Raw genomic sequence first — 13868 nt, forward strand, 5'->3', positions numbered from 1 at the left:
TAACTCGATTCTCATTTGCCTTTAAATGAGATTTTCTTAGACGTCACTGACAGCCAGGACAAAACCTGCAGGCTGCAATCACATTTGTGTGCAAGGTGAATTGATCTTTGTTAAGGTGGAAACAAAGCATGGAGGTTCAAACAAGGACAGGACCCCTGAGGTAAACCTGAAAGCTTAGTCATTTACTAAAACCAGGCTTTAAGCTGCTCATTCATATTTTTATATGACTGACTAAAGCTTTATCAATAACATGCATGATTGCTGTTCTGGTCTGTTTAGCACCAGGAGCTGTTAGTCTATTAATAAGAGATTAACAAAGTTTTGCCTTAAGATGAATTTTTCTAGATGGTTCCAGTCACAATTAGAAATGTGAGGTATTGAACTTTGCTGCTATCAAATATTTCCAAACTTAATTGAGCTGTTACAGATTATAGATACTGATATATGAACTTTTTTTTTAATTGCAGAAAAACAAGCCTGTCCTGTTCTAGAATTTAGCCTTACTGAGTCTTACTGAATTATAACCTTGCAAAGTAGATTGACTGACCAGACTCCATGTCTGTCATCAGGAAAATCCATCTTGCAAAGCTCCAGTCTACAATGTTTGTGCCTAGCCAATCAGAGTCTTTTGAGCAGAACGGGGCAGTAGATACAGGGGGTTTAGTTGCACAGGAAGCTGATAGCAATGGCTGCTGCCAGTGCAGTGTTTAGTTGTTGAGTAAGTCGGTATTTACAATGACTGCTGGTGGAGCTCAGATGTAGCCAAAGTTGCAGTTTTATCAGAACTGGACAAAATAATAACAAGAGCAAAGAGTCATACTGAGTGCTTTTTAAAACAAAAAGCATGTTTTCATTCATCTCCTGATCATCTTTGGTATGAGTTTGTGATCATAACAGGCAGGGTTTATTTTTGCTGTAAGCTGGTGTATACAGTGGCTGCTGACAGTGTTGCAATTAGCTCGAATTTTGCTGTACTATAGTGGCAGTTTTTTCAGACCTGGGCCACATTGCTTTATTAAAACAAGGGCAAAGAGCCTTACTAAAAGCTTTTTCTTCCACTTCTCACAACTAGCCTCAGCACAAGTTTTATGTCCCATCAGGCTCCACCACTGGAAAACCACTGGAGCTGCACATGCTTACCATCTTATTTTGTCGTTTTAGTATTTTTGTGGAATAATACCAGTCCACTGCAAAGAGGCCCCACAGGTGCCATACACATGAGACAGGGCACTGGGTAAGAGCTGCACATATGAAAGTTGGTTCACATATGCATCAGGTCTAGACAGAGAAAAAATTATCATGGGACCATCCTCTATACAGAAAACACACTACAAACAGTTTAAGGTCAAATTCTAGCTGGTTTTTTTTTTTGTTATTGTTGTTTTGCGCTTCATCACTGATGTGACGTCTGAAGGATCTCCACCTACAGATTTCATCGGATTGTCTCCAGATTTGTTGTGCTTATTCTTGACAACATGGAGATCTAAAGTCGTACAAACTGTGAGTTTTCATCGTAGGGTGGGGCAGTGAACAGGGCCCAAAGTTGGAAAACCTTTTTTCACTATTTTTTATGTGCGCCAACTATTTTGATTCTATATAACTCTACAGTGCTAATGTTAATCCTCACCAAACTCCACAGGGATGATCATACTTTAACAGTGCCCCCTTCTCTCAGTCGATCATCTCCTCCTTTGAATTTTGATTTTTTTTTCCCTCCAAAAAAATGAACACCATTCACCCTATGATTGTCTGCATATGGATCATCTAAAAAGCCTCTTTGATCCCTTCCCAAATCCAAACAGAGAGTCTACCAGCTTCCCCTCAGTTTCAAAATAAGATATTTTTTGTGGTACTAAATGACTTTATCCAGTTGTAATTTTTCTAAACATTATTCTGTGATTTTATACTCTGTATGGCAGGACAGCAGTGAACACACCCACATGCAAACATTTCATCATACTGCCCTCTACTGGTAACAGGGAGTGACACAAATGGGTCATTTGTTTGTTCCTTTTCCTGTGCTGAACAAACCAGGCTCAGATTGATTAACACTGACATTTTTCATTAATGGACACCTTATTGGCAATGGTGAGCATTTTGATATCTCGCCAGTTTCACAGGAAGTTGCAATGACTCTCATATGAAAAATGTCATTTCATTCCAATTTCACATTTATCTTTAAGGTCTGCCCTTTTATATATTCAAAGGTTAATTGTATCGTTTGCTGTTGCGCCCACCTCGCCCAACAACAGGAAGTTGCACAGTTGGGCCATTTTCTTTATTTCTTTTATTGAGTTAAACCTATCAAGCTCAAGAGTTTGATAGAAAGGCCTTTACATTAGTCCACAACACTGTCTTGAAGGACACCTCACTGGCAATTGTGAACATTTTGATTATATCGCCAGTTGACACAGGAAGTTGGTCTAATTCTAATACAAAACACCTGCTTTCATATGTATAATCAGGGCCTCCCCTCTACACATTTAAATGCTAATTCATGGTTTTGCTGTAATGCCACCTACTGTAGGATGCCAGTAGCAACTCTTACTTTAAATACTGCAGTGATCACCTCTACATATCAGCATCTTCCTTTGTCATAATGCCATCTGTAAATTGGCCGCACTACCTAATATACAAAGGAAACATGCTTGTTATTTTGATCTTGATGAGAGTACTGGAAGGACTACATGGTCTCCCTGCCTTGCTACAGCACACTGCATGACTTGCTGTCCCCCAAGCTCACATGGGGTGCAAGGGCCCTTCAGTGATGCTTGCAGCCCCAGTTCTGTCTTATATTCAAACAAACATTTGATCTTCAGGCCCCAGGTGTTCATTAAAGAGACAACGTGACATATACAAAGTTTTATTTGTAGGGGTACAACAGCTCCTCACACCTCTTTCAACAGATCAAACTGACATTTGTTGGTGCGACTTGCTGTGAGCAATGTGCATTACTTTACCCATCTTTATGTATCTGATCATCATTTAGTTACAGTTCTTTATAAAAACGACTCAGTTTGAATCCATGTTGCCTGCAGTATCTTATGCACATTCTTTCGCTCTGATGCAGTGCATGTTAAAAAGGCATGCAATGTCTCATAACAGTCAGTGACACAAAGCCGTTCAGATTCATTTAGTCTCTTTAAGTTACAAAGTAATGCCACAAACAATGTGGAAAATACTGAAACTATTATAATACTGGAAGGCGTATAAAAAGGTACTTGACTATTTACAAAATTCAAGTTAATTTTGTACAAAGTAAAAGTGCATCAAATGTTTAAAGCTCATCCTGAATGATTTCCAGGATGAAAATATTTAAAGAAAAGGAGTGAAATCAGATGTAGAAGATTCTTCTTTGTAGAAAAGTCTCTGTAAGTGAAGCGTTGTGAGTCTTTTTTTGTACTGTGGCTTCTTCGGTTTCGATTTTTAATAAATTATAATGCAAATGAGCAGAATATGTTGCAGATAATATCATTTAAACATCGAATTCAATATACAATAAAGTAACTTTACATTTGTGGTAGCTTTTGGGTGGAAAGTCACCCTTGAGGTTTTTCATGTATTTCAAAATTTATCATCAAGAGTTAAATAAATATACATCAGGAGAAAATGAAAGAGTGATTGGCTAACGCTTGCCTCAAGGGCCTGAAAATCTTAAATAGACACTCCATTCTCATTTTCAGATGCCCAGAAATCAGAGCTCCAGCCTGAAGACAGAGCTCGAAGATGAAGACATTTACGACATGAAGGGCAGTGGATTACAAAGGAGGCCCTAATGTCGCAGCAGTGCAGGAATGCTAAGTGAGTGTGACAGTGCTGACTCTCGGGGGGTCAGGGGTGGTGGCGTGGGACAGATCCAGTGCACTGAATGAGCCTTTCTTCAGCGATCATGCGGAGCCGTCTTTGCAGTGCCACTGTGTTGTTGGGGAGCAGCGGGGAGGTGGGTTGGTCCCTGAGTGTCGGGTCCCCTTGTGGAAAAGGTGTGTGCTGGGGGGCCCTCAGCCTGCGTTACCGCTCTTCCGCCACCTTTCCGTTTGCCCCCTGCTCGTCCTCGTCTCTCCGCTTCTGCCTCCGGAAGAATCCAAGCTGTAAGGAAAGGAAGGGAAAGAAAGAAAAGAAAATCAGGGAAAAAAACAAAGAACATAAACCAGTTCAAAGTGATTTTAACCTTAAGCCCAGTTTTGACCAATGATTCCCAATAAGACATGTTGAAATTTGCATCTGCATCTTTCTAAAGCCTGTCGGTTAACAGCACTGCTACTAAAGGCTGTCGTTGTTGTTTTAGTCACCTAATACAGATATTTATCTCTGAAGAACTGTCTTTTGCCCCTGTACTTTATCCTGATATTGTATAACATCAGACTGATTCCTGCTCATCACTTATTCATTGTCGTCATTGTAGCATAGCAGCAAAATGTCGTGGCACATCCATGCACAAAAATGCTTGCTAACTCAGTGTTGTCATAATTAAGACCTACTGAGAATAATTTATTTTCCACAGACAAATTCAGTTTCTACAGCCTTAAACTTCTCATGTATCAGCTAATTTAGTGCTGCATGTCCTGCTTATGTGCACAGCTGAGGGAGGGGACCAGAGTGTGTATAAGACCGAAGTTTACCCGTGAATAGCTGAAAAAAAAAAATTTAAACAAAAACACAGATGTAATTATTTCAAAAACTGATTGCAAGATTTCATCCCACAAAATATCCTACTTTGCACAAGTGTTTGTTGGCATTTAAAGCCTTTTATAATGAGACTTGCATTTGACATTTTTCATTTATCTGCTTGCAACATCCTGAAAATAGCTGTCAGTGACTTGCTGAACCAAATCACAGGCATCATCATCATATGGCCTGATTTGACCTGTGATTTCTGTTTTCCATAAAATACAACATTTGCTTACAGCATAACTATTGTCTTCCACTAAAGAGAATAGAATAAAAGAGAAGAGATAAGAGCAGCCAAATGTCACTTCCTTTCCTTCAGAGTGGCTATGCCCCCATTTGGGTAAAAACAAGCTCCAACACTGAAAAAGTCAGAAGTTAAGATAAAACTGGTTGAGATATGCATTAAAAACATCTATTACATCTCTTGTGGGCTCATTCGTCTAGTTTAATGGAAAAAAATCTTACTAGACACACACAGTCGTGTTTAAGTTTTAGGCATGTGAGGGGGCAGAGTCAAGCTCAACATATGTTGACACATGTGTTGCTTGGCAGCCAAGATCAAGCCTGATCTCTTTTGACCTTTTCATTGCTGGTAATACGCCCAGAGATTGCCAGTGGTTTCCAGGCCCTCGGGATATCAACAGCACAACCACGGGCTTGTGGCAACCCTACTGCCCTCCTGGACAGTACTCTAGGCCATGCTTACTTGCCCTAAAGGTGTGGACTTTATTTTTTCCAGTGGACTATTTCCTCATACCGCTTGTAAAATGCAAGGACATCCAGGGCACAACTGGGGTTGTGTCAATGCTCATTCCTACCCCATGGTGCCCTCAGCTTCTCTTCACACTTCACACCTCAATTTTTGGCTCAAAAATGTCTAACAGTTCTGTACAGTACTGTTTATACACCTTTAACTTTGTTTTTGTTATACAATAGATGTTTTTGTTGACAATAGATCATCTTTATTGTTTAACTCACCGGCCATCTCATTACGGTTTCTGATAATTTCGTTTTTGCTTTTAAAAAACACCAGACCTCATCTTTCCTTTTTACTGTCATTCATTTTGATGGAATATTTTCAACCCAGGAAGGGGTGCTGCCTTCATCTTTGGGCAAAGTGCCCAAACGGATTGCTCTTATCAATATATTAAAGGGGACATATTTTACCCTTTTAAGACAAGTTTATATTGGTCTCAGAGCTCCCCAAAACATGCCTGTGAAGTTTGTTGCTGAAAAAACCCAGTATAGGATTTTGGCATGTCTAAAACCCCTTCTATTTCAGCCCTTCTCAGAACGAGCCATCTCTGTGTCTGTGGCTTTAAATAGTAATTAGCTGTCTGACTCCGCCTCTGACCACACCCCTCTCAGGAAATGGATGCAGCACTACTGGTGCCGCAGACACTTTTATCCAAAGATTAGAACCTGACTTGGATTTGAACCATCAACCTCCCAGACCATAGCCAGCAGGATAACCCACTGAGCTATCCAGCATCTCAGCTGGCAGCTGAGAGGTTCAGAAGAGGAGGGTGGAACTTTCCTCCAAGTGGGGGAGGGCCAACCAAACCTGGGGGCGGGCACATACGCTCCTGGTGAGGTCACCAGGTGTAAGATCTGAGAACGGCTTGTTTCAGCACACATTTTCTGAAAGGTGGAGAAAGAGAGGGAGAAAGGGGATGGATTTTTCTGGTACTTGAGGGGACTTTGGACAGGCCAGGGGCACATATTTATGTTAGAAAAGCCTGAAAAATGGTTTTTGCATAATATGTCTCCTTTAAAAAAAAAAATCTATGCATTGCTTTTACAGTAAGCTATACCAAGAATAAGGGTGGCTTTACATTAGGGCCTCTGGCCTGTATCTGAGAACACTTGACCCCAATGTCCAGTTCATTGGTCAGCTTGAATGCAAGCATACCTTGTGCACCCTGGACACAGTTCATGTGTGCCTGAGCAAAGTCCATGGGAAAAAAAGTGTAAGTGAACCCCCAGCTCAGGGCTAACTCTGCCCACTTCAGCAATTTGAAAAATGCACAAAAATGGGCAGTTTGGTACTAAGAGGAGGGAGGGAAAAAGACCTGGTTTTCCAGATGAGGTGGGAGTGACAGTGACGTCCCCTTGCTAGAAAGTGACACAGAGTTGCACAGCACTGCTGCCTCAGAGCGATCTTTAGATGTGGAGGATTTTTCCCCTCCAGAGTCCTCTGAACCAGGATGTAGTGTGGTGATGAAACTACCTGTTTGGACCGTTGGCTCCAGCACCGGCGTTACTAAAGCCGGAGCCGAGGCAGTGCAGGTGCGGGAGAGGATGGGAGCGGTCTCTGAATGGTAAAGTACCTATTATACAAAGTTTGTGACATAGGTTTCTACATCACATAAGCCACACCTTTTCAGAAAAGATTTATTTTAAAGCAGATGTCCATTTGAGCCAATTAAAAGCCATAAAATGCAGATTTTTATCAGTTTGGTGCAAATGTCAGAAATAACAGCAGCATTGATGTGTTTTATCCTAGTTCAGCCAGATACTTCAGTGTACAGCTGAAAAAAATGCTGAAGTGTTCACTACCTCTTTAAGTGTGGGGTACTTGTCAGCAAGTATAGCTTTAAAGGCAACTCCTAATGCCTCCTGTGTCCTTAAAAATTACTGTATCCTCACAGCACTGACCCCATTTCATCCTCTGTACTGTGTGCTCGATGTGAAAGTGGGAGGAGGGTTGTAGTTTTGACAACAACAGATCACAAACAAATGTGGAAATGACAGGTTGCTTCTTCTCCTTCTTTATTCTTCTTGTCAGATTTGCAAGGAAACTGTAATATCACCACCCACTGTAGCAGACTACATACATGTACAAGTGTGCTCTGGCATGGAACAATGTTACTAATGCGAAAACACACCAGTGGAGGTCAGAGGAGGCTGGGGTCTAAGCCGGATCGTTCAGGACCCCTCAAATGCCTTCCACCCAGCTTTTCAGTCTTCTTGGGATGCCGCCTCAGCTGTCCCGGCTGCAGGACACAAAGGAGAACAGCTGCCTTTGTTCCCAAGACTGTTCAGCTCCTTAACTCCTCCAACCCCCGATTCTTATATTTCACTTTATTGCACTTTGTTTACTCAGTATTGATCTATTTCACATTACCCTGTTTAAAATTTGTACTGTAATTGGTTCATTTATTTAAATGCCATTACTGTTTGTATCTGAGGTCTTCATTTAAAATCCTCTGTTTATTGTGTTCATTTTGGTATACAGACATAAAAAACTTCTCATTCTTTATATTTTTGCCAAACAGCAATTATGATTTTTTGTTAGACTTCTGCTCTTTGTTTTTTGTAATCATGCTGCTGTAAGTGCCTTGAATTTCCCCCTGGTGACAAATAAAGCTATTGAAATTTGAATTTAAATTTGAATTAGGTAAAAACACCCTTAAAATATAAAAATATAAGAACAATATAAAAGTCAAATGCTTCAGAATAAATACAATTCTAATAACAATAATGTACAAGAGGCAGACAGGAGACACTGTGTAATATAATAAAAGATGTGAGATAAAAACTTTTTAGTCCTGAGAAAAGTTGAACTTCCATTATTTGTCATGAGATATTTTCTTTTAACATACTTAGGAATCTTCTTACATTTATAACTGTATCTAGTTGAATTTCACATTATGTCATTGCCCACAGGAATGTTTCCATAGCTGTTATTACACATTACAGTGGTGCACTTCTCTTGCTGGTAGTTATCAATGCACATTGTTATTGACCGGGGAGGTACGTGGTTGTTTATTGTATAGGTGAGATGTGTGGGTTGTGATATGTCCTTCCAACCCTCGTGTCTTCTGCTTTCAGCCTGAGAGCAGCAATAAAGATGTTGTTGAAGCAGGTCATTGAAGATGCTCTTTGACCTGTCATGTGTTAGGTTATAGCTTTAATTCTCCACCTGAACCGAGGGTGGGCTGGATGATGTTTGTCCCTGAGGATGCTTTGTGCTTCCCTCCTGCAGTACACCGTGTTCATGGAGGGGGAGGTCAGGGTCGATGGTTCTCTCTGCAGTCTTGATGACCTGAGAAAATGTCCTCTCAGCTAAGATGATGTTTCATAACGACATGATTCCACTGGTAAGCTCGCTCTTATGAGTCCTCCGTAGGTCTTGGTGGAGAGCTGATGACTACATCTGACTTTTGCCAGCAGTCCAATGAAGTGGAGGTGTTTCTGGGCCTTGTCACAGTGTTTTTCCCCAGTGTACCTCTAACTCGGCAGATTCTTCAAACCTACATGTGTTATACTCATGTGTCTCCCATTTTTGTCCAGTCTCAGAGTGGCTCAGTGCAAGGTATGTAATGATTAGAACTCCACTTAATAGCTTTGCCTGTTTTTTGAGTCCATGAACCGTCAGACATGTTCCCAGTGCAAGTTGGCCTCTGCCAGGGAAGTCCCTTGTCCCCTTATCCCCTTGTCCCTGATCCTGTTTGTGATTTTCATGGACAGGATCTGAAGGTGCAGCCAGGAGAAGGAGAGTTTCTAATTCAGGGACCTCAGATTTCCATCTCTGCTCTGTTGGCTTCCTCAGTTGAGGACCAGCAGTCACTGGGACGGTTTGCAGCCGAGTGTGAAGTAGTTGGGATGAGAATCAGCTACTCCAAGTCTGAGGCCTTGGTTCATTGCTGTAAGTTGTGGATGTAGAGGGGGCTGAACCGGAAGGCTAAGCTTTCAATTTACTAGTCAATCTTCCTCCCTACCCTCACCAATGGTCATGAACTCTGGGTGATGACCAAAAGAATGAGATCGCTGATACAAGTGGCACAAATTAGTTTCCTCCGCAGGGTAGCTGGGCTCAGCCTTACAGATAGGGTAAGGAGCTCAGACATCTGGAGGGAACTAGAAGAGCTGCTGCTCCTTCGCATCAAAAAGAGACAGTTGAGGTGGTTCCAGCTGCTGATCAGGTCTGAGAACATTTCGGGATCCCCCAGGAGTTGGAAAGTGTTGCTGTGGATAAGGATGTCTGGGTTGACTTGCGCAACCTGCCACTACCGCGATCCAGCCCCGGATAAGTGGAAGGAGATGGATGGATGGATGGATAGATGGATGGATGGATATCATCATCTGCTTGGTTGTGATCCAGTGATCAAATAATCTATAAGGAAGTGGTCATAGCCAATGAATCTGCACAATCAAGACGCCTTAATCCTGCATTCTTTTGTAGGTTCAGTAGCCCAGTGGTTATGCTGGTGCAGAGGCAGCCAGGGCATTTCTTTTCCCTCTCACTCCATCCCCAGTTCTGGCATAGCAGCCCAAAAATACATCATTAAAAGTGCATTCTTTTTATCAACGTGCAAGGAACATTGCCACAAGTAGCATGAACTGGCTGCTTTTTGTCAGCCGCTCTAATGAGAGCGAAAAAGTGTACATTTTCAAGCAGAAACAGGTGATAGCAGGAGAGTAAAGGTCTTTTCATACTCAGGCCTTTATTTTCTAAAGCATTTTTAAAAACACTTGACACGCAAACTTACTAAGTCTGACACGTTTATTTTTCTATTCATTTTTCCTGCGAAAATTCTCTCTTTGAGGCAAAATGAAAAGCAGTGAAGACAATTCTGTGGGTCTTTTTGGTCCTTGAAAAAAGAAAATACACCTGACAGAGCCCCATACTTTTTAGGCTATTTGCTCTTGTGTCACAGCACTCTGCCAAGTTGGACAGATATGGTGCTCCCTTTCAGTTCAGTCTGTTTGTTCCATGGCAGTGGCTGCAAATTTGAGCCTTTATCTGTTCTGTTCCAGTGGTAGCCACACAGGACACAGCCAAAGCACAGTGTTTAAAGTGAAGTGTCAGTGTGAGGGGGAGAGAGAGGGAGAAATCAAGCTACAGGCATTGCTCTGACTAGTAAGTCAGTGTGCATACATCATCAACAAAAGACTGTCTTTTAAATGTGTGGCATTCTGGATGAAAAATCAGACTCAGTATGCAAGCTTTAAGGCTGATGTCCAAAAACACTCTGCACTGTGCAGGGCCTTTTGGAGCTCGAAAGTGCTTTGTGATGATGATTCGATCTGCTTTGCATAAATTCATTAAGCTTTGTGATCTTTTGTTATCTGTAAGCTTGTGTTTCAGTACATGGCTCCAGCCTTTTATGAACTTTATTCCTCTGCTACTGGCTAAAAAAGGCCCCGTAAAGGTTATGATTTCTCAGAAAGCTCTGGAAGTTAAACCTTTCTCAAGAGCTGCTGATCATGTTTTATACCACCATCGTCCAGTCTTCTCTGCACCTCCATCACTGTCTGCTTTGAATCTGCCAGCAAACAGACTGCAATGGACAATCAGGTCTGCAGAGTGAAATTAGTGCTTAAACTGGTCCAAGGTCAAGATTTGGGCAGGTAACATCGCTGCAGAGTTTAAACTGCTGACCTCTTATTGGCATTACAGATCACTGCATCCCAAAACAACCAACGCAGATGCAGTCTCTCCTCTCAGGCTGTCACTCTGATGAATGCTAAACAGTCACAGAGTGTCAGAACATCTAACCTTCATCTCACAAGCATCTTCGCTTGTTTGTATTTAACTTACTCTTAATCTAAATACTATAATAACCTCTGACCTCATATGCACCTTTGCACTGTTTAAATATTAATGTGCCACACCATTAGAGACCTCATCCTTCCTGATCATGTTTATTCAGCAGCCTTGCACTCTTAGCGAGGAGAACACTGACTTGTAAATATTTGTTAAAATGTATAATTAGGGTTTCTACATATTTGAATTTAAAGTCTATATTCTAAAATTCATTTTCTTTATTAATGTTCAATTCCTAATCTTTGAGAGAAAAGCTAACCAGGGTCAAATTCCTTGTTTGTGCAGGCACACTTGGCCTATAGAGTTGATTCTGATGTAATTTTATTATTTGCCACTGGAGGGCAGGATAACTATACACTGAAGTGCTGCTGTTTAATGTTGGTTGACTTAAGGCCTTTATAGACCTTAAATAACTGATAAAAGCAAAAAAAAGCCATAGCCCTAGACAGATTAAAAAACATACATGAAGATAAAGACATATATCTGCTCTGCACTGGCCTCTGTTGTTTGAATATCTTTTTCCAAGTAATTTTCCATATTTCTCTGTCTTACCTTCCACAGAGCGAGACTGAGCAGGGCTAACAATAATAGTCCTCCCAGCGTGCTGCCGATGATAATCCAGATAGAAATCCTGTAATCTCCCTCCTTCCTGATCTCCAAGACAATCTGTGGATAAAAGGAGAAAGTATTTCATTGTTAGCTTAGAAAATCTGTTTCCTTTCTTAGATAAAATTTAGTCTAATATCCACTAGTGTAGAATTATAAAATGAAATTTGAAATTCCTGTGCAAAATAAATATCCAGTGTGTGGAAATATTATCATAAACTGAGAACACAAGTGAAAATGTAAGCTTGCCATAAATGACTGCAGATGTAGATGTGGCAGCTGTGAAATTCAAAGACACTGATCAAGCACTCCAACCACAGAAGTTTATTATGAGCCTGGATTTTAAATCTAGAAATTGGTTAAATTCAGCAAATGGACACTCACTGGCTTTAATTGCAGCTCTAGGGGGGATTTGACCAATCAAAGATGTGGGCTGTTAAAAAATGGTCATTAAAACAGCACTGTTATGGAAAAAACATTCATAGACTGAGTCATACCTGACCATAGACATTACTGGGGTCCTCATAGACTCAATATAATAATAAAAATATAATATCCATGCATTAGGAATTTCATAGTATTTTTGGCATGTTATCAGCATAGGCAGAACATCAGGAGAGGAGGGCAGAACTTTCTTAGATATGGGGAGGGCCAACCAAACCTGGGGACAGTGCTAACTCCCCACATGACATCATGTGGGGAAAATCTGATAAAGGCTTGTTTAGCACACATTTTCTGAAAGGTGGAGAGGGGTGGGGGGGGGTGGTGGTTCTGATTCTTGGAGGGATTATTGACAGGCTAGGCGCACAAATTTTTGTTAGAAAAGCCTGAAAAAGTGTATTTTGCATAATATGTGACCTTTAACCTGAGCTGTCAAATAATTAAATTTCTTATTGTTTAATCTCAGAATTTCTTTAGTTGATTATGATTGATCTCCCCCTTTTGTCCAGTTTCCAATTCCTCTATCTTGCATTTAAAACGGCTTTTGTTTCATTTTGGATTTTTGCACTGTCTTGAGCTAAGGGTGTTAGACTTCCTGTTTGGATACAGATCTGCTTTTATTTTGAAAGAAAATATGGAACTTGTTAGACTGAAGATTATGACATGAATTCAACCACAGCAAAGGAATCTTGTCATGGATTGACAGAGGACAAAAAGTGAACAATAAAAAGGTAATTATTTGTTAACACAAGTCGTAGATGACCTCTGCACTGTCCACTGAGCTGTCTGAGTTTTTAAAGTGAAATGAGACGTGGAGGAGGAATGGTGGACTTATTTCATATCACACTGGCTTAAACAATGTGGGCTGAACAGGACAATAAAGCGTATGATTAATGTGATTAATAAAAATTAATTCACTAATCATGGACCCTAATTGTGATCAATAATTTATGCTGAAAGCGCTAATTATGACTTAACTACAATGTCATTATTCAACATTTATTAGAAATTCATACCCAATGTTTTTCTATTCTAATGTCTGTTTTGTTGGTAAATGTAGGTAGATTTTTTACTGAAATGCAAAATGCTGTTTAATTTGGAATAAAAATACTGATTGGTAAAAAAAATGGGGTGTAAATTACAACTCAAAACATTCTACAGTATAAACTTAAAGAAAACAGGATTAAGTTTTAGTGAGAGTTTTAAAAATTCAAACTAACAGTACTTTTTTAGCTTACCTCAGATGGAAAAGATGGGTTTGTTTTCTCATAGAGCTAAAATAAAGATGCAATGTGTGGCTGTTTGTGGTGACCAGTAGATGGCAGCGGAGATTAAACTATTAGCTTAGGCTTTAACATGTTGAGCTGCTGGTCCTTTCGGTCCCTGAGCACCAAACTGCACGTGTGCTTTCACACCAACATTAGACGTTTGATTGTATATTGATTCAGCTCACCAGAGTTACGCTAAACTATTGCTGAATCCATTTGTGTATCATAAAAAAAAAGACCAATTCATCAAAATATGTACTTGTTCTATAAATATGAACAAGACATTTTTATGACTTTATTTTAAAGGCTCGAGTTTCTGGTCTGATCTCCTT

The 13868-nt window shown here is 40.4% G+C and overlaps 1 protein-coding gene across 1 annotated transcript in view; it reads right to left on the reverse strand.

Annotated features, from left to right (window-relative positions):
* Positions 1–2931: 2931 nt before the first annotated feature.
* The window catches only part of itga11a (integrin, alpha 11a), a 92029-nt gene continuing 81092 nt past the window's right edge, over positions 2932–13868 (reverse strand). The window contains exons 29-30 of the mRNA XM_041788880.1: positions 11774–11887; positions 2932–4086 (exon numbers count right to left, since the gene is read on the reverse strand). Of these exons, the coding sequence (XP_041644814.1) occupies positions 4009–4086; positions 11774–11887 (192 nt within the window). The 3' untranslated portion in view covers positions 2932–4008. The remainder of the gene's footprint in view (positions 4087–11773; positions 11888–13868) is intronic.

The sequence above is a fragment of the Cheilinus undulatus genome, linkage group 1 (genome assembly GCF_018320785.1).
Source record: "Cheilinus undulatus linkage group 1, ASM1832078v1, whole genome shotgun sequence".
Taxonomy (NCBI): domain Eukaryota; kingdom Metazoa; phylum Chordata; class Actinopteri; order Labriformes; family Labridae; genus Cheilinus; species Cheilinus undulatus.